Source organism: Natrix helvetica, assembly GCF_964273705.1.
Source record: "Natrix helvetica genome assembly, chromosome: Z".
Taxonomy (NCBI): Eukaryota; Metazoa; Chordata; class Lepidosauria; order Squamata; family Natricidae; genus Natrix; species Natrix helvetica.
Window position 1 is genome coordinate 138,457,829 of NC_138554.1, and position 20,864 is coordinate 138,478,692.

The 20,864-nt window shown below is 48.1% G+C and overlaps 1 protein-coding gene across 1 annotated transcript in view; it reads right to left on the reverse strand.

Annotated features, from left to right (window-relative positions):
• The window catches only part of CCDC13 (coiled-coil domain containing 13), a 36,461-nt gene extending 20,632 nt beyond the window's left edge, over positions 1-15,829 (reverse strand). Inside the window, exons 1-2 of the mRNA XM_081933564.1 lie at positions 15,744-15,829; positions 15,008-15,118 (exon numbers count right to left, since the gene is read on the reverse strand). Coding sequence (XP_081789690.1) covers positions 15,008-15,118; positions 15,744-15,812 — 180 coding nt within the window. The 5' untranslated portion in view covers positions 15,813-15,829. The remainder of the gene's footprint in view (positions 1-15,007; positions 15,119-15,743) is intronic.
• Positions 15,830-20,864: the final 5,035 nt, after the last annotated feature.

A 20,864-nucleotide genomic window follows, 5' to 3' on the forward strand; every position in this document is an offset into this window, starting at 1 on the left:
AAAATAGGTTGTGAAATCGGGCAGGTTCATGGGATGACCGGTTTAACGACCGGTACACTTTACAAGTAGAATTCTAGACTCAATTATGGTCCTTAAGTCGAGGACTGCCTGCAGGTTCACTTAACAATCATGTGACTAACTTAACAGCATCAGGTATTCACTAAAGAACCATGGCAAAGAAGATCATAAAATGCGGCAAAACTCACTTAACAAATTTCTCACATAGCAACATAGTTTTTGGCTCAATCGTGGTCACAAGCACCTCAATGTAGATCACGTGATCGGTGGGGCATGCTCCAAAGGTCACAAATGTGAAAAACGGTTATGTCACTTTTTTCAGTGCCTGTCAGCCTCTGTTTCGCTATTTGCTTTCGGCTGCCATTGAAACGGGGAGGGGGGGGCTGGTATTTGGGAGGGGAAGTTTAAGTACAGGAGAGATTGTAAAAAGGGAGTTTTGGTCTCACCGTCTACTGCGCATGCTGGAGATTAGTGCTTGGTGTCGGTCAAGGCCAACCGTTCTGCATACCAACCTGATGATGCTCCTTGAAGATGGAACTCACATGACATCTAAGGGATTTGCAGATTGGACACTGGGATGAGGGTTACCAAGGAGAGGGGGTTTGGTCATATATTGATATGTATGATTTCGCGCACTTTTGCCTCAGATCCTGCTTTACTTAGCTGCTATCTTCGTAGCTTAGCTGCGAACTAGGATTTTTCCTGGGCCAAGTCTGGAATTTCATGCAACAGTTCGGAGAGGATCTCCCCACAGGAGAAGCCAAGGTAAGAGTTGTTACCATGGCGCTGGAGAACAAGGCAGCAGCATGGATGGTTGCCCTGCATAACAATGACTCCCCCCTGCTGAGGGATTATAATAGGTTTATGGCCGCCCTGAGGAAACGCTTTGATGACCCGCTCACGGAGCAGAAGGCCCGAACCAGAATGAAAACTCTTACCCAGAAGAAGAACCTAGTGGCTGATTACATACAAGAGTTTCGTGAATTGTCTGTTCATATGCGGGAGTTAGTCGGAAGAAACTTTAATGGACAGTTTTATGGATGGCTTAAACAAAGATATATACCAAAACTGAGTAAACAGGGGAGCCCCCCGTAACTTACAACACTGGTACGAATTGACAGCAAACGTGGAGATCGATCTAGCCAGAGACAAGTACCACGAAGACAGTGAGAAAGAGAAAGCTACCCCTCCCAACCCTCCCAAAGGAACTCCGAAAGGAGGAAAAAGTTGGTCTATAAGCAAGGCCCGGTCTACCACCTGCTTCCGTTGTGGAAAGGAGGGGCACCGGGCAGCAAATTGCTCCAAGATTGGCCCAAAGCCCTCTGCCGGGGGGTGGGGGGGAGAGAAAGCCAGACAAAGAACCTGGGAAGAGAAGGGACACCACCATGAAAGGGTTAGAATCTCTTGCGCAATTCCCTCCCATCCCAAGAGAAGAACTGTCCTCTTCATCGGGGGAAAGTGAAACCGAATCTGGTAAGTTCCCGATCGGGCCCCATGACCATCCCAGTAGAACTAAAAGTGCCCTCTACTGGCGCCCAAGCAAAAACACTGGCCCTTTTAGACTCGGGATGCACACATTGCATTGTTAGCCCGGAAGTGGTGGAAAAAATGGGCTTGAAACTGAGAACTTTGAAAGTCCTCATTGCTTTTTGCCAGCTAGATGGGTCTATATTTGTGATCGTGGACATTTCTTTCCTCCCATTAGATCCTGGCTTATTGATTTTAACATCAACAGCACCCTGACTTTGTCATAGCTTTTTACCATTACGTATTCGAGGTCGGACTTGCTCCAGCTGCGGGAATCCCCCCTCTCGCAGGCATGGCCCTTTGCCCCCTCCAGGGCCCACCTTGATGACGGGTTTGTGAACCCAGAGAGGTGGAGGAAGCGCAAACTTAGGGGGTTTTTAATGAAATGTTTTCTATCCTTTTTAGGGGGCTCCAGGGTGGGGGGGCGGGGGCGGGTGGGTCAGATCAGGAGCGATGTGAGAGCTGGGCCTCCAGGTGTGGTCGTGAGCAGAAGGAGCGGAAGGGAGGAGGAGGGGGAGGATATCATTCCTATACAGGGCTCTTTAATTCCAACGGTCGCAGGGAGGGGCAGATACGAGGACAGATTAAGAACTTATAGTCGGTTGGGAGACCGTGGTTGCTGGTTACACCCGGTCGCTTGTACCAATCCCCGCGGTCTAGGTGGTCAAGAGTTACAGACCCAGGGCCTGAGGCTGTTGTTATGCAATGCGAGGTCCGTTGTTAACAAGGCCCCCCTCATTCACGATCTAATTTTAGAGGGGGAGCCGGACCTCGCGGGAATAACGGAGACCTGGTTGGGCCACGAGGGAGGTCTTCCCCTCGTGGAAATGTGCCCACCAGGCTACCGAGCATTTCATCAGCCCCGGGCCCAGGGAAGGGGCGGTGGGGTGGCAGTAATTATTCGGGAGGACTTAGAGCCGAGGGAGTCTACTGCGCCACAGACGTCCGGATGTGAATCCCTTGTTGTGAAATGGGGCCCTGGGAGACAGTTGGGCCTGCTGATAGTATACCTGGGTCCTCGCTATACATCAGCGGCCCTGCCTGAACTCCTCGAGCTGATCACATTGGTGGCGGTTGAGACCCCCAAACTTTTAGTGATGGGGGATTTTAGCCTGCCATCGATGGGAGAAGCATCAGAGGGGGTTCGGGAGTTCATGGCTTCCATGACAGCCATGGACCTGACTCAAATGATTCAGGGCCCGACACACGAGGGAGGACACACTCTGGACCTCGTTTTTGTCTCTGGCCAGTGGTTGAGTGATCTGGGAGGAGGGGACTTAACCATCACTCCCCTGTCATGGTCAGATCACTCACTCCTTCGTCTTGACTTCCCTGGTGCTACCTCCCGCTGCGGGGAGGCGGAACCGGAAAGCACTAGATGGTTCCGCCCCAGGCGCCTGATGGAACCAGATAGGTTCCAGACGGAGCTTGGGCCACCTCCTGTAACCTTGACCCGCCCCCGGGTAGAGGACCTGGTGGTCGCGTGGAACAATGCGACTTCCGGGGCCTTGAACCGGGTGGCGCCTTTGCGGCCTCTCCGGCGGCAACGATCCACCCTGGCCCCTTGGTTTACCGAGGAGCTGAGGGTGATGAAATGCCGCAAGAGATGTCTAGAGAGTCGTTGGAGATCCTCTCGTTCCGAACTTGATCGAACACAGGCACGAGCCCATTTAAGGACGTACCTTGTGGCATTGAGAGTGGCCAAACGCCAATATTGTGCCACTCTCATTGCATCCGCAGAGAACCGCCCTGCCGCCCTGTTTCGGGTGTCCCGCTCCCTCTTGTTTCAGAGGCCGCGGGAGGCCCCTCTACAGGGCAGAGCAGAGGAATTTGGGAAATATCTGCAGGATAAAATCGCTCAAATTCGGAAGGATTGGGTCCCTGTTAGTGGTCCAATGGAGACGTCCGTGGCGAGTCTTGAGGAATCGGCCTGGGAGGAGTTTGACTTGGTTGCCATCGAGGATTTGGACAGAATGCATGGACGACTGCGACCCACCACATGTTTATTGGACCCGTGCCCCTCCTGGCTTGTACTGGCATCCTGGGAGGTTACACGAGACTGGCTCCTGGACCTAGTGAACGCCTCGCTGAGCGAGGGGTCTCTCCCGGCCGCCTTGAAAGAGGCGGTGGTGAGACCCTTGCTCAAGAGGCCTTCCCTGGATCCTTTGGAGCTGGCCAATTATCGTCCTGTCTCCAACCTTCCCTTTTTGGCGAAGGTTGTAGAGAGTGTGGTGGCCTACCAGTTTCCACGGCATCTGGAGGAAAATGATTATCTAGACCCGCGCCAGTCCGGCTTCCGCCCCGGTCACAGCACGGAGACGGCCTTGGTCGCGTTGGTGGATGATCTCTGGAGGGCCAGAGATAGAGGTTGTTCCTCTATCCTGGTCCTATTAGACCTCTCGGCGGCTTTTGATACCATCGACCATGGTATCCTGCTGCGCCGGCTGGAGGGGTTGGGGGTCTGGGGCACCGTTTTGCGGTGGTTCGGCTCCTACCTTTCTGGCCGGACGCAGCGTGTGTTGGCAGGGGAGGAGAGGTCGACCCTACGCCCCCTTACTTGTGGGGTGCCACAGGGGTCGGTCCTCTCGCCACTCCTGTTCAACACATATATGAAGCCGCTGGGTGAGATCATCCGTGGTTTCGGGGTGTGATACCATCTGTACGCTGATGATACTCAGCTGTACTTTTCCACCCCGAACCACCCCAACGAGGCCATCGAAGTGATGTCCCGGTGTGTGGAAGCCGTACGGATCTGGATGGATGACAACCGACTCAAACTCAACCCCTCCAAGACGGAGTGGCTGTGGGTACCGGCTCCCCGGTTCAGCCAATTAATTCCATCATTGGCCATCGGGGGCATTCAACTTGCCCCCGTGGAGCGGGCGCGCAATTTGGGCGTCCTCCTGGATGCCCGGCTGTCCATGGATGACCATGTGACAGCCGTGGCAAGGGGGGCGTTCCACCAGGTTCACCTGGTGCGCCAATTGCACCCCCTACTGGACCGGGACGCCTTGCGCACAGTCACTCATGCGCTGGTGACGTCTCGCTTGGACTACTGTAACGCTCTCTACATGGGGCTTCCCTTGAAATGCACCCGGAGGCTACAGTTGGTCCAGAACGCAGCCGCGCGGGTAATTATGGGGAGTACTAGGTACTCCCATGTGACACCATTCCTGCGCGAGCTGCACTGGCTTCCTGTGGTCTATCGGGTGCGTTTCAAGGTTTTGATAACAATCTTTAAAGCGCTCCATGGCTTAGGACCTAGTTACTTGCGGGATCGTATTCTGCCCCATACATCCCTGCGACCAATCCGCTCGCACAGAGAGGGCCTCCTCCAGGTGCCGTCCACCAGACAGTGTCGAGGGGCGGCGCCTAGGAGTAGAGCCTTCTCTGTGGCGGGCCCAGCCCTGTGGAATGACCTCCCCCCGGATATTAGGAATACCTCTGACCTCCGCTCCTTTCGTGTAAAGCTCAAGACCCACCTTTTTCAAGTTGCTGGCCTGGCTCAACTTTGATCCAACTATATCGCTCCTGACGGGTTTTTTATTTGGGGTATTTTAATTGCATTCAATTTATTTAGGGGTTTTTAAACATTGTGTTTTTACTTGTTTTTATCTATTAGTTCACCTCCTCCTTGTATATGTCGTATATATGTCTTGGTATATGTTTTGTTATATGTATGTCAATATATTTATTTCCTATGTTTTGTTGTACGCCGCCCCGAGTCCTTCGGGAGAGGGTGCGACTAAGAAATAAATATTTATTATTATTTATTATTATTATTATAGCTGGGGGGGGGGGCTCCTGCCCATTTTGTGACTGAACCTATAGACATGTGAAACATTAAGTTTCATTGTGGCACCGGGGTTGGACCGGCCTCTCACACTGGGCTTACCCTGGTTACGTAAATGGAACCCACACATCAACTGGAAGAAAGGGTGGTTGCGCATCCGATCCGCTAAACCCCCTGAGGAAGAAGGGAGGGTTTCCACTATTGCCAACACTGAACCTAACCTAGCGGCCACGGTGCAAAAAAGAATTGAAGGGGAGGAGAAAATCCCAAAGGAATATTGGGACCTAAAAGACGTTTTCAGTGAAAAATCCTTTGCTAAATTACCTCCTCACCGCACAACAGATTGCAGCATTGAGATCCTCCCAGGGGTAAAATTTCCAAAACCCCAGATTTACTCAATCACCCCACACGAAATGGAGGAATTACGGAAGTTTATTGACAAAAATTTGAAAAGGGGGCTTATTGAACCTGCTAGGCCACATGTGGCCGCCCCTGTGTTGTTCAGAGAAAAGAAAGATGGCTCCTTTCATCTCTGTGTTAACTACAGGAATCTTAGTAGTGTGTGCATGGAAAATGTATATCCCCTCCCTCTGATGAACGATATGTTGGCCCAGTTGGGTAAAGGGAAGATCTTCACGAAATTGGACCTAAGAGAGGCGTACTACAGAGTCAGAATCAAAGAGGGAGATGAATGGAAAACTGCTTTCAACTGCACACTCGGGTGTTTTCAATTCAGTGTACTCCCATTTGGCCTACAGGGGGCGCCAGCTGTTTTCATGCAATTAATAAATGAACTTTTACATGAACACCTGTACAAGGGTGTGATGGTCTATCTTGATGACATCCTTATCTACACGGAAACACATGATGAACACGTGACTTTAGTATGATCAGTACTCAAGAAACTCCGGGCTGCAGAACTTTATGCCAAATTGTCTAAATGTGAATTTCATCAAGAGAAAATTGATTACTTGGGCTACCGCATCTCCCACAATGGCATCAAGATGGACCCAGCGAAAGTCCAGGCTGTAACTGAATGGGCACCTCCTTGCACCCGCAAACAATTACAAAGTTTTTTGGGATTTTCAAATTTTTATCGTCAATTTATCCCCTCGTTCGCCAGCATTGCTCTGCCCATTACAAATCTCCTAAAGTCAAAAGGGAAGGCCAAGCCTAGACCAGGTAAGCCTTTGAATTGGACTATGGAGTGTCAAGCCGCTTTCGAGAAATTAAAGCGACTCTTTGCAGCTGAAACCATTTTGAAACACCCAGATATGGAGGCACCATTTATCGTTCAAGCTGATGCCAGTGATGTGGCATTGGGGGCAGTATTACTTCAAATGAACGCTGATGGAAAATTGCAGCCATGCGCTTACACCTCTCGCAAACTGACAGAGATGGAGAGACGATGGGCTATATGGGAAAAGGAAGCTTTTGCGGTCAGATGGGCTTTGATGACCTGGAGACATTTTCTAGAAGGACGAAACACCCTTTTGAAGTATGGACTGATCATAACAATTTGGAAGCATTGAAGACCCCACGTAAGCTATCTTCTAAACAGGTGCGTTGGACGCAACATTTCAACCATTTCAACTTTGCCCTCAAGTACATCCGGGGGGGGGGGGGGGAGAACTTCATGGCTGATGCTTTGTCTAGGCTTCTCCAATACAACAGCTCTAAGCTGAGGTAGTTCACCCAGTCATCCCAGCAAAAAGTCTAGCTGCCTTGGTGATTACTAGAAGCCAAGGCATTTCGAATTTAGAGGTCACAACGGACCTCATGTGCAAACTCAAGGAGGGCCTTGAGTCCGATGACTGGTTCAAGGAACATTCAAACGAATGCACTATGAAGGATGGACTGGCTTGGGTAGGGGCTAAATTATATGTTCCTACTGACCTGAAAACTATTGTTCTTCAACGGGCCCACGATTCAAGAATGGCAGGCCATTTTGGATTTGTAAAGACTTTACATCTGGTTAAGAGACAATTTTGGTGGCCTTCATTGAAAAAAGACATTGAGTCCTACATAGCCAGTTGTCCCGTTTGTGCTGCCGCAAAGCGCCCACCAGGAAAACCCTAGGGCCTTCTCCAAAGTGTGGCCCGCCCTGAGGCCCCATGGAATGAGATATCGATGGACTTCATTGTCAGAAAGTCTAGGAAACGACCGTTGACTTACCTGAACAGTCCTTCTATGTGCGCTGCGAGGGGAATCCAAGCATGGGTTAACTTTGTCCATTAGCCTAGAGACTGAGTTATGCAAATTAGATGACCACGCCTCCTCTGCCTGGAATACTCAGTTTTGCACGAAGGACAGCCGTTGGAGAAGTAAGTCAAAGTCAATCACGACTGCAGTCGGAAGGTATCATTAAGGCACGTCCAGTATAAAGTCACGTCTAGAATAAGGTAGTCAAAAGTCAAGAGTCACGAGGAGAAGACCCGGACCAGCCCAATCATCGGGCGGGATTGGATTCCCCTCGCAGCGCACATAGAAGGACCGTTCAGGTAAGTCAACGGTCGTTCTCCTGTGCGCTGCTTGGGGAATCCAAGCATGGGACATGCCAGAGCAGTAGACCTAAGGGCGGGAAGTAGGCTGGTCAGGACCCACAGAGGAGGCGAGCACCTGTTGTAGTACACGCCGCCCAAAGGATGCCTCAGCCGAAGCATAAGAGTCCACTTTGTAGTGCCGAATGAATGGAGATGGCGACGCTCAAGTGGCTGCTCTGCAAATGTCCTCAACCGAAGCCTGGGTGGACCAGGCCGCTGTTGTCGCTGCGCTCCTGGTGGAGTGAGGAGTAATACGTCTGGGAACCGGCCGGGATTGAGAGTCATAAGCCAGTGCGATGCAGGCTTTTAACCAACGTCCGATGGTGTTGGGGAAAACTTTCTGCCCCATGGAAGAAGGTTGGAATGAGACAAAGAGCGCCTCTGTCCTGCGGAATACAGCCGTGCGCTTCACATAGCGACGAAGGGTCCTCCGAACATCCAGATGATGCCACTGTCGCTTCTGCGGATGAGAAGGATGCGGGCAAAAGTCCGTGAGGACAAGCTCCTGCGCCCTGTGAAACAAGGTATTGACCTTGGGCAGGAAAGACGGATCCAAACGGAGGACTACTCTGTTGGAATGGAATATGCATAGATCAGACCGAACCGAGAGAGCGGCCAGTTCCGAAACTCTCCTGGCAGAAGTAATGGCCACCAGGAATGCTGTTTTGAGCGTGAGTAGTCGTAGGCTGATGGAGCGGATGGGCTCAAAAGGCGATGATGTAAGCGCCCTGAGTACCAATGGAAGATCCCAGGTAGGATAACGGTGGACAGTTGGAGGCCGGATGTTGGAGGCGCCCTTCAGAAAAACCTTGACCCGCGCGTGTTGAGTTAGCGACCAGGCCCGACCGCCACTAAGGACTGTGGATAGAGCGGCGACCTGACGGCGTAGAGTGTTCGGTGCCAATCCCTTCTCTAGGCCCGATTGCAGAAAATCGAGGACCTGGGGAACAGATGCTCTGGCCGGAACGATGGTATTGCGACGGCACCACCTGTAGAAAGCCTGCCAAGTGGCCTCGTAAATACGAGTAGTGGAAGGCCTGCGGGCCGCCTGAATGGTGTCGATGACTGCGCTGGAGAAATGAAGACTGGTCAGCTTAGCCCGTTCACGTGCCACACAGCTAACTGCAAGAGCTGAGGATTCGGATGAATGAGAGCCCCCTGGTTGAGCTGGATCTGATTGTCCGGGATGCGCCAAGGGCGGCTGATGGACAGGTGGACGAGGTCAGCGTACCAGGGACGTCGAGGCCACATTGGCGCCACTAGGAGAACCTCTGCCTGTTCCGAAATTATTTTCTGGATGACCAGAGGGAGAATCGGTAGTGGCGGAAAAGCGTACAGTAGGCCGGGCGGCCAGGGGCTGCTTAGAGCATCCGTGCCCTCCACCCCCTGAGTCCGGAACCGGGTGTAATATCTGGCTGTCTGAGCATTGCAAGGCTGGGCAAAAAGATCCACCTGCGGTGTGCCGAACCGGTGAGTTAGCTCCCGGAAGAGGGAGGGATGCAGCTGCCATTCCGCTTGGTCGACCGTTGCTCGGCTCAACCAATCCGCCTGTGTGTTGGAGTCGCCCAAAATGTGCTCCGCCTTCAGTGACAGCAGTCTGGCTTCCGCCCAGTGATGTAACTTCTCCGCCTCCAGCATTAGGGCCTTGGAGCGGGTGCCCCCCTGGCGATTTATGTGGGCCTTGGAGGCCACATTGTCCGTCAGAACTAGAATGTGGTTGTGTGACACAATGTCCCTGAACTCCAGTAGGGCTAACCGGATGGCCCGTAGTTCCAGCCAGTTGATGCTGTTGTTGATTTCCTGGCTGGACCATCGGCCCTGTGCTACCCGATCCAGTACATGGGCTCCCCACCCATACAGACTGGCATCTGTTGTCACCTGGATGCGATCCGGCTCCTTGAACGGGCTCCCCCTGAGGAGTTTGGAAGAAGCCCACCACCGGAGGGATCGGAGTGGCTTGGGTGGTAGACGCACCTTGATCTGGGTGTGGCTTGTGTGAGCTCTCTGGAAGGGGAGCAGGAACCACTGGAGAGGGCGAGAGTGGAATCGGGCCCAGGGAACCACATCGATGCATGATATCATCTTCCCGAGTAACTGGGAGAGGGTGGCCAAGGGAATGAGTCTTTGAGATGATATTCGACTCACCAGAGCGCAGATGCTCTGCCGTCTGTCCTGGGACAGGAACACTTCGTGGTTGGTCGTAGGTGGCTCTTGGCGAGGTTCAGGACAAACCTGTGGCGGCGCAGAGCGTCCATTGTGACTTCCAAGTCCCTTACCGCCTGGGCACGCGTCGAAGACAGAAGTAGGATGTCGTCTAGATAACAGTTGACCCGTATGGGCACTGTGCGAAGCGAAGCTGCCACAACTGCGAGGAGCTTGGTAAACGTGCGAGGGGCCGATGATAGGCCAAAAGGCAGGGCCCGATATTGGAAATGACGGCCTGCATAGTGGAAGCGTAGAAACCTCCTGTGGGCCTGATGTATCGGAACATGGAGGTATGCTTCCTTTATGTCGACCGATGTCATCAGGTCGCCGCGGCGTATGGATGCTAAGATGCTTCTGAGGGACTGCATCTTGAATTTTTGGTATTTTATGAAGAGATTGAGCCGCTTTAAATCCAGGATGGCCCGCCATCCTCCTGAGCTTTTGGGAACTAGGAATAAGATTGAATAAAATCCTAGCCCCTCCTGCCCTTTTGGAACCTGCTCTATAGCCTCGATGGACAGAAGGTGTTGAATCTCTTTGTTCATTAGGCGCCTTTTTTCTTGACACCTGGGTACCGGGCAACGGATGAAGCATCTTGGTGGGAGGGACAGAAACTCCAGAGTGAGGCCCTGCCTCACTACTTGAAGGGCCCAGGCGTCGGATGTGGTCTCCGCCCATTGATGAGCGTAGGCCAGAAGCCGAGCGCCTATGGCCCCCTCCCCTTGGGAGTCACCGGTACCTGCGAAAGGACCGGTTACCGCCCCCTCGAAATGGCCGCCTAGTCTGAGCCTGTGGTTGGGACTGCTGGCGATTCCTATCCCTAGAACTGAAGCGGTCCTGGCCCCTATCCTGAGCTTGGTTACTTCGGTTATATTGGGGAACGTAAGGAGTGGTGGTGAACCCCGAGTCCCCAGCCCTGAAGTTTTGGCATCTATTATATGGTTGCTGTCTCCTGTCATTGCGTCTGGTGGCAGAAGGAAGGACCTTACGCTTGTCCCTAGTCTCGATAAGAATAGGATCAAGAACGGAACCGAACAGGGCCTCACCCTTGAAGGGCGTGGAAGCCAAATGCCATTTTGAAAGTACGTCCGCCTGCCAATGGCGAAGCCACAACAGGCGACGAGAGGCTACATTAGAAACTACGGCTTGGGAAGCGAACTTGGCCGCATTAAGAGTGGCATCCGCAGAATATTCCAGAGCCGCCATCAATTTTGTGACGTCCTGGTGAAGTCTCATGTCTTCAGGGGCAAGCCTAGCCTGTAGTTGCCTGAGCCAGACCAAAGATGTACGATTAAAGAAGGACGCCGCAGAGGCGGCACATAAGGCCCAGGCCGCTGCTTGATGTGTCTTACGTATGACCATTTCGGGCCTTGCGGTCCTCAGCCTTCAATCCCTCAGAAATCTCCGAAGGAATGAGTGCAGGGGAGGCCAGGGCCGCAATGGGAGCATCCACAGAAGGGAATTGGAGAATCTTTTCCAATTCCGGAGTGGAAATGTATAATTTCTTGTCCCCGTTGCTAGGGGGGGCTACAGCAGTGGGCTGTGCCCACTGTTTCTGAATAACATCACTAAAGAGCTTGGGAAAGGGAATAGCTTCCTGTTCCGAAACCTGCTCTGCAAACAGGCGCTCTGTGGCATCCAATCCTACAGCAGTGCTATCCTGGGTGGTGGAACCGCCCATGTTAGTGGTAGCCTTGGCCTTAAATAATAAAGACTTAAACAAGGTTGGGCGAAATAATCCTGAGGAGGGTTGGTCCACTGGAATGCCCTCATCATCGGATAATTCAATATCTAACACCTCACCTTCCTCCATCAAGGCTGATTCCTCACTATATTCAGAGGGTAAAGGTGAGGAGGGCTGGGCCTGGGAAGTGGAAACATCCCTAGGCGCTAAAGAGGCCCTGGGGGTGTTGGATCTACGCTGTAACTCTGCATCCACACCCCTCGAAATGGCATCAGATATCATTTGATAAAAATCTGGGTGAAGGCCCATTTCCTGGCCCTCCGTAGGCCTGAGGCCTGCAGCCGTGGGTGTGAAGGTTGCAGAAGGCCCAGCCATGGGCTGGGCCGAAGCCACGCCCTGTGCTGGCAAAATCGGGAAAGACTGGCCCTCTAAGTCTCTCTCCTCGGAAGTTGGGGCCTGTGGTAAGGGGAGGTCCGGAGACCAGCCTCGATTGCCAGGTGAAACTGGGGGGGAACGCGGTGTGGGACCCTGAGGGGTTAGCACTGGAGGCGAAGGATTGGCCACCCTGGGGGCTCTGGATGGTGCCCTGGTTCTGTCCCTGCGCCTTTGGACCCTGTCCGGGGCTGCTGAGGAGGCCCGGGAAGCATGGGTGGAGGCCCTGGTTGCGGCCCTACCCACCCTAGAAGGAACATCAGCCTCGGATTCCGAGCGGGCCACATTGGTGGTGTTTACAATACCTCCAGAATTAGTGGATTCTGCCATACTAAATTCGAATGAAACGAAAAGCTCAATCTCCTCACAAAAGACCTTAACGAAGGTAAGTAGCAGTACTAAGAAGCAGCTGCAACGATGTATCTCTAGCCGAGCGAACCAGGCAAGTGCGAGAAATAGGAGAGAGCAGTTGACGTAACGTCAGTAATTGGGCGGGAAGGGAGGCCCCGCCTTCCTTCCCCTTTGCGAAAACGCGGCAAGAAATTAAGCCAAAATGGCGCCCGACATTTAAGCGGGAGTTTTAAACTGCGCCTGGGCTGCAGCGCTCTGAAACAAAAGCGGAACCAGCCTCAATCACCAGGCACGAAGGCAATGTCTTCGGGAGAAAGATCCCACTTCGCAAAGTGGATCGCTCCCGGGAAAAATGCGGCGCGGAGCGGCAAACCGACCCCAGGGTGCAACGATGCGGCTAGAAAGGCGGCGAACCAGCCTCTAAATTAGCCGGAAGAGTCAACGGCATTTTCCTGCCGAGTGGAGCTTGCCGGCAAATCCACATGACGAGCGGCTCGAGCTGGCTGCAGAATGCACGCCTCGTTGTTTATCCCAAAGGTTTAAACCAAATCAAATTAAATTAAATTAAATTAAATCCAGGCTTAGAGGAATTCAAACATGTAAGTACCTTATCTATTAGTCTAGAGAGATTTGGAATTGCGTCTCTTCAGGCTGGACTGAGTTAAAAAACTGAGTATTCCAGGCAGAGGAGGCATGGTCATCTAATTTGCATAACTCAGTCTCTAGGCTAATGGACAAAGTTAACCCATGCTTAGATTCCCCAAGCAGCGCACAGGAGAATACCATGATTTGGGTAATTACTGACCTGTTTTCCAAACAAGTTCATTTCATACCCTGTTCCAAAATCCCATCAGCTAAGTCGTTAGCTAAGTTGTTTATTTCACATGCATACCGGTTATATGGAGTACCCGAACACATAATTTCGGATAGGGGGGTCCAGTTCACCTCCCTCTTCTGGAAAGAGTTTCTGAAGCTAATTGGCTCTACCCAGGGGCTAAGCTCTGCCCACCATCCTCAGACTAACGGGGCTTGTGAACGGACTAATTCTGTTTTGGAACAGTACCTCTGGTGTTTCATCAATTATCAACAAGATAACTGGGCTGAACTGTTACCACATGCTGAGGTGGCATACAACAACTCTGTGCACAGCAGTACCGGCTTGACCCCTTTTAGAGTTGTGTTTAGACAGGACTTTGTACCAATTCCTGGGTTGCCTCGAGAAAAACCGCAAATTTTGTCCCTCTCCAAGTGGAGTGACCATCTTCGTCAAATTTGGCCCATGACCCGCAAGGCGTTGGAGGCTGCTCATTAGGCACACAAGAAACAAGCTGACAAAAAGAAGGTGAAGCATAGGGAGTACAAAGTAGGAGATCGAATGTTTTTGTCCACCAGGTTTCTACAAACCACCCAGAAATCAAAGAAACTGGGGCCGAAGTATGTCGGTCCTTTCCCTATTGTGAAAATCATTAATCCTGTTTCTGTACGATTGGAGTTATCAAAGCACCTTAAGCGGATTTATCCTGTGTTTCATGTAAACCTGTTGAAACCAGAGCACACTTCTTCTTTTCGTGCGCCCCTACCTCCATCCTCTGCCCCTCTTCTTATTGAGGGAGAGCAACACTTTGAGGTTAAGGAAATCTTGGACTCCAGGAAACATAGGAATCGAATTCAATATCTGGTATCCTGAAAGCATTTTCCCCTCTCCCAGGCTGAGTGGGTGGATAAATCTCATGTCAGAGCTCCTAGACTCTTATAGAAGTTCTACGCTAAGTACCCTGATAAGCCTTTGCAACTTTAAATGGTCAGTAAATGAACTGTTGTAAGTCGAGGACTATCTGTATTTCCTGCACACACACAAACACACAAAATCACCCTTTGGGTAAAAAGAATCCATTTGATGTGTTAACTGAACAGATGCCATGTTCACTTAATGACACCCCCCCCCCAAAATGTCATAAAATCAGGCATGGCCACTTGTTTAACCGGAATGACTGAGAATCTTAATTCTGGCCTCAATTACGGTCGACCTGCACTTATGACATTTGCAGAGTCCCGTGTACCCGATGTGTGACCTTTGCTGATAACTTCTGGCAAGCAAAGTCAATAGGGGGAAAGGCTTGATTCGTTTTACGACCTCAGGATTCATTTAACAACCGCATGGGTTTGCTTAACAACTGTCCCGTCCCCCCCAAAATAAACAAACACGTAAAATTGGGTGCAACTCGCTTCACAACCATTTTGCTTAGCAACGTAAGTCCTGGTCACAATTGTGGTTGCAAGTTGAGGACTAGATGTATTTAATCTCCTTCTGGCCAGCAAATTGGAAATGAACATAATATTAATGGGGTATGAAAATTATCCTGCCTCCTTGGCCACTCTTGCTTACATCTCAAAAACGGACACATACATACACAAAGACACAAAGACACAAACACACACACACACACACAGTACCTTTTGCGTCATCTTGAGTTCCTGCTTTGTGGACTGGAGCTGGTTGCGATATTCGGATGCTTTGAGATTCACAGCGGACAATTTTTCATGCAATGCTTTCACTTCGGGGCTCTTTTAGGCCATTGTCGTGTTGTCGGAGGAGACCAAAGACCCCGGGGAAAAGCAAAAGACACACTTGAAGTTACCAGCACAATTTTCAAGGAAACCAAGGGAACCTAAAGAACGGCATCACGTCACCCCAAAAGCTAAAGAAATCCAACTCTGCACTTTGCGAGGCATTTCACACTGATGGCATTACCTAGTTGGGTAATGAAAGGTCTGTAAGAAAACCACCAAACTCCGAGGGTAGGCAGGGACCACACAGTCCTCCTCCTCCTCTTCCTTCTCCTCCTATCTTTTTTCCTTCCTCCTCTTCTCTGTAAACCCCATTCCCTTCTAGCACTGAGGATGTTACCTAGTTGGGTTATGAAACACCTGCAATAAATCAACCAGGCTCAGAAAGAACCAAGGACCTCCTCCTCCTTCTCCTCCCCCTCCTTCTTTGTTCTTTCTGAAACTTTTAACAAAATTTATTTTGAAAACAACGCTCCTCTCAGCGTTTAACACTAATGAAAGAACCTAACAATAAAACACAGTCATTCCATGAAAGGGAGACAGAGGAGGGTCTGCTAACCAGTGAAGCTAAATTGAGAAAAATGTATCCCGAAAGAACAATTTTATAGAGTTTAACCCTTACCATCGTGCCGTCTGTCTTTTTACGGAGAGCTGGGCTGTCACCGTGGGATTGCAACTTAACGGTTGCCATTTGTAGCTGGGGAAAAAAAAATCAGGCAGATATAGTTATGTGTACAAACTGCTAAATGAACAGACTACAGAATAACAGAGTTGGGATGGACCTTGGAGGTCATCTAGCTCAACCCCCTGCTGAAACAGGGAACTCTATGCCAGGGGTGGCTAACCTTTTTGGTGCCGAGAGCCCAAAGCGCATGCACACCAAACCATAAAATGAAATGCAAGTGCGTGCATGCGCCCCGTCTCACTGTGCATGCCACCTGCACATGATTGCACCCTCCCACGCATGCAACCCGCACTCCCTCCCTTGCCCTTTTTTGGGTTCCAGATTGATGCAGGAGGCTTTCCAGGTCCAAAATGGGGTGCAGGGGGGGGACGTGTGCACGGGGCCCCTAAATGCGTCCTCCCTGCACATGGGCGTATGCGTCCACTGAATGCTCCCTGACCCCACACACTTGTGGCAGAGACCCGAAGACCAGCTGGCCGGCGGGAGGCATGCATGCATGCATGGTGGAGCTGGGCTGAGGCGACGGCTGGCATGCCCATAGAGAGGGCTCTGTGTGCTAACTGTGGCATGCATAGAATAGGTTCGCCCTCACAGCCCTATGCCGTTCCAGTAAAATGACTATTCAATCTCTTCTCTAAAACCTTCAGGTAATGGAGCGAGCATAACTTCTAAGGACAAGTGCAAACAAAAATGTTTTTTTTTTATTAAAAGAGTTTTGTACAAACAAATTTTCCCCCTTTTCACCCCCCCTCCACACAATATAAATCTCATACAAATGCTATACCCCCCCAACCCCCCCGCAAAAATTCACATTCAAATATTATACCAAACACTTTACCCCCTCCCCTCCCCCCATCTTAAAATAGATTACTCATAACCCCTCTCCTCCCAACAAACACTATATAAATTTCTCTTAAATTAATAATAACACATTGATCATTTTCTAAGCTAATTTAACATCTATAACTCTTAATATAAATTTCTCCTAGCCTAACAATGTTTCATTAGTCCCATCTTCTAATTTATTCATACATATATATTGCCCCACCCTCCACCCTAACCCTCCCCCACCTCCCACACAAACCCACCCCCCTGACTTCCGCTATATACCACTCTAACAATTCCAAACATCCCATATACTATTTACTCTGATCATCTATCGGTCTAAACATTCTTACCTAAAGGCTAGATGATAACTCCTAGTCTGGTATTTATTCTGTATATAATCAATCCATTTTGCCCATTCCTGTGTGTAATCCTCCTGTTTCTGAGCTTTTAAGAAAGCTGAAATTTTTGCCATTTCAGCGAACCCCGCCACCTTCTGAATCCATTGATCAATTGTTGGCAAAAAATCTTTTTTCCAATGTTGCGCAATCAACAACCTAGCTGCTGTAACCATATACAAGGCCAATTTTGTTTCCCCTTTGGTAAAATCCTTAACTATACCCAATAAAAACATTTGTGGAGTGAATTGTATTCTTTTCTTAAATACATTCTGCATAACCCACCATATTTTTATCCAAAAAGCTTTAACCTTGTTACAAGTCCACCATACATGAAAAAAGGTAGCATCTAGACACCCGCATCTCCAACATTTTGGTTGAACATTTGGGTACATGCATGATAATTTTTTAGGATCTAAATACCATCTGTAAAACATTCTCCCTTAAATTCTGTGACTGTGTAAATTTAACATTCTGAACCCATATTTTTTCCCACGTTTCCAACATAACCACTTCACCAAAATTCTGAGCCCATTTAATCATACAATCCTTAACCAATTCACTTTCTGAGTCTCTTTCTAACAGTACATTATATATTCTTTTAACTTGTTTTGGACCAGTCTCTTTTATCTGCTTAATCAGTTCCACTTCTTTATCCATAAAGCCGACCCTGCGATCTTCTTCCCATCTCTTCTGAAGCTGTATGTAATGTAACCAATTTAAAGTAATTCCTTCTTCCAACAGCTGTTCCAAAGTTTTTAACTTCCATTCGCCCCCATCAGCAATAAGCACATCTTTATATAAACAACCCCCGAGTGACTTAATATTCATAATCCCCATGGTGTCTGCAAGATCCAACCAAAGCGGTATTTTATAAACCCAATTGGGCCGGTGCTTCTTCCATACTCTCATCAGGGCACTTCGGAGAACGTGATTGTTGAACACTTTGTCCACCCTATCTTCATAAAAAAGATATGCATGCCATCCCAGAACAAGATCATGGCCTTCTATATTGAGCAATTCCATTTTTGTTTTCCCGAACCAGTCTGCTACATGCGTTAATACCGCAGCTTCATAATACAATCGAAGGTTTGGGAGTCTGAGGCCGCCTCTTTCGCGTGTATCTTGCATAATCTTCATCTTTACTCTCGGTTTTTTCTCCTTCCAAACAAATTTATTTAATGTTGTTTGCCAATTTAACAAGGTTTTATCTGATTTAAGCACCGGAATCATCTGGAATAGAAAGATAAATCTAGGTAGAATGTTCCTTTTAATTGCTGAGATCCTTCCAAGCAAAGACAATTGTAACTTTTTCCACGCTTCGAGATCTTTCTGTATCTTTTGCCACAACACTTCATAGTTATTTGAGAAAAGTTTTGTGTTTGATTCTGAAATTTGTATTCCTAAATATTTAACTTTAGAAACTATTTCAAAACCTGCTAAACTTACAAGTCTCTTTCTTTGAGTCTCTGTCATGTTTTTAACCATCATTTTCGTTTTGTTTTGATTTAATCTAAACCCAGACACCATGCCAAATTCTATTATGATATTTTTCATCTGGATTATTGATTTCAAAGGATGTGAAAGGATAACAACCAGATCATCGGCGAATGCTCTAGTTCTGTATTCCTTTTGCCTGATAGCTATGCCATCTAAGGATTTTGAGTCCCGAATTGCGTTCAACAAGACTTCCAAAGTTAAAATAAATAACAATGGGGATAATGGGCAACCTTGTCTTGTGCCTTTTTGTATCTCGAAAGTTGTTGACAAATTTCCATTAATAATAAGTTGTGCATTTTGTTGCTGATAAATTGCTCCAATCGCCTGCCGCAATCGTGGTCCCATATCCATCTTTTCCAAAGTCTTGGTTAGAAAGTTCCAATTCACTCGATCGAAGGCCTTCTCTGCATCCAAGAAAACCAGCACTGCAGAGATCTGCTTATTCTTATCAAGATAGTCAATTAAATCTATGAGTTGCCTTACATTCTCCTTCATATGTCTGCCTTCAATAAATCCTGCTTGATCATGATGAATAATCTCTTGAATAACCGGCATCAATCTGTTGGCTAGTACCTTAGCAAATATTTTATAATCTGTGTTCAGAAGAGATATCGGCCTGTAATCCTCTGGTTTCTTAGGGCCCTCTTTATCTTTAGGTATCAATGAGATAAAAGCCGCTTTCCATGAGGGAGGTATTTTACCTCCTTGTTGTATATTACAAAATAGTTGTGTAAGATATTCAATCATTTCCAGTTGTAAAGTTTTATAATACATTGCAGTCAAACCATCAGTCCCTGGAGCCTTAGCTAATTTAAGTTGATTTATAACTAAAGTGATCTCATCAGCGGTTATAAGACGTTCCAAATTTGCCTTTTGAAGCACAGAAATTTTTGCAACCCTTTTTCCTTCCAAAAAATCATCTATTAACTTGTCCTGTATATTATCCTGTACATATAGCTTAGTATAATAGTCCACAAATGATTTTTTAATCAACTCTTGTTGATATACCATCTTCCCTCGAAACTCAATTTTATCAATAATTCTGTCATTCATATTCCTTCTCAAAGTATATGCTAACCATCTACCAGGTTTATTAGCGTTGGCAAAGGTGTTATGTTTAGCAAATTGCAAATTGGTTGCTGTTTGTTCTGCTATAAGCATTTGAAATTGATCTTTCAACAGCTTTAGCGCCATCTGGAGCGCCTGGTCATTCGGGTTTATTATAAGCAGCTGTTCTTTGCGTTTTATTTCATCTTCCAATTCCATTCTCCTTTTCTGTCTAATTTGTTTGTGTTTAAAGTTCACATGTATCAGGACCCCACGCATATAAGCTTTACTTGCATCCCAAACTATTTCAATGGGAGTGCCCTTATTCATATTAAAACTGAAAAATTCCTTCATGTGTTTTTTAAGTTCATCAACATTTTTTTCATATCTAAATAAATTTTCATTTACTCTCCAAGACCTTCTTGGCCTCATCCCTAATTCAATTTGTAACCACACCGGACTATGATCGCTAAGTGTCCTGGCGAAAATCTTGGATTTCTTGGCTTTAGGAAGTAGATCCGGTGTTAACAAAAAGAAATCAATCCTTGAAAAGGATTTATGTCTATCTGAATAGAAAGAAAAATCCATCTCATTTAGAATGTTGCGTGCTCCAAACATCTTTTAATTTCAAATCGTCTTGTAAATCAAAAAAAGCCTTTGGTAATTTGGTAGTGAATTTCGTCTTTGTACTCTTGTCTATCTTTGGAGAAATCACTCCATTCCAATCTCCCATTATTAGAATACTTTTAAAGTTCCAGTCTAAAATTTTTAAATGGAGCATCTTATAAAAACTTTCTTGGCATTGGTTAGGAGCATATATTCCTAGCACCAAAATGGAACCGAAGTCTGTATCAAATTGAATTGCTATATATCTACCAGCGTCATCTGCCTCTATAACTTTAGTTGAAAATCTTTTATTTATATATATCACCACACCATTTTTCTTTACCAAATCAGAGGCAGCATAAAATGTTCCCAGTTTTGAATTCACTAAGTACTTCTGGTCTTGCAACCTAATATGAGTCTCTTGAAGGCAAACAACATCATTATTAAATTGCTTCAAATAATAAAATATTTTTTTCCTTTTTTGTGGGGAGTTCATTCCATTCACGTTCCAAGATAATAGCTTAAGCATCTTTAGATCTGGTCTGGAGCGCTGAAAGCATTTGCTGAAGATCTCTCTCCACAAGACCAATCTTCGGCCCTGCTCCTCCCATGGCTCCGGTTTGCTTCTTAGCTTCTTTCTTAGCACATTGTGTTTGAGGGTCGACGCGCTTGTGAGATTCTA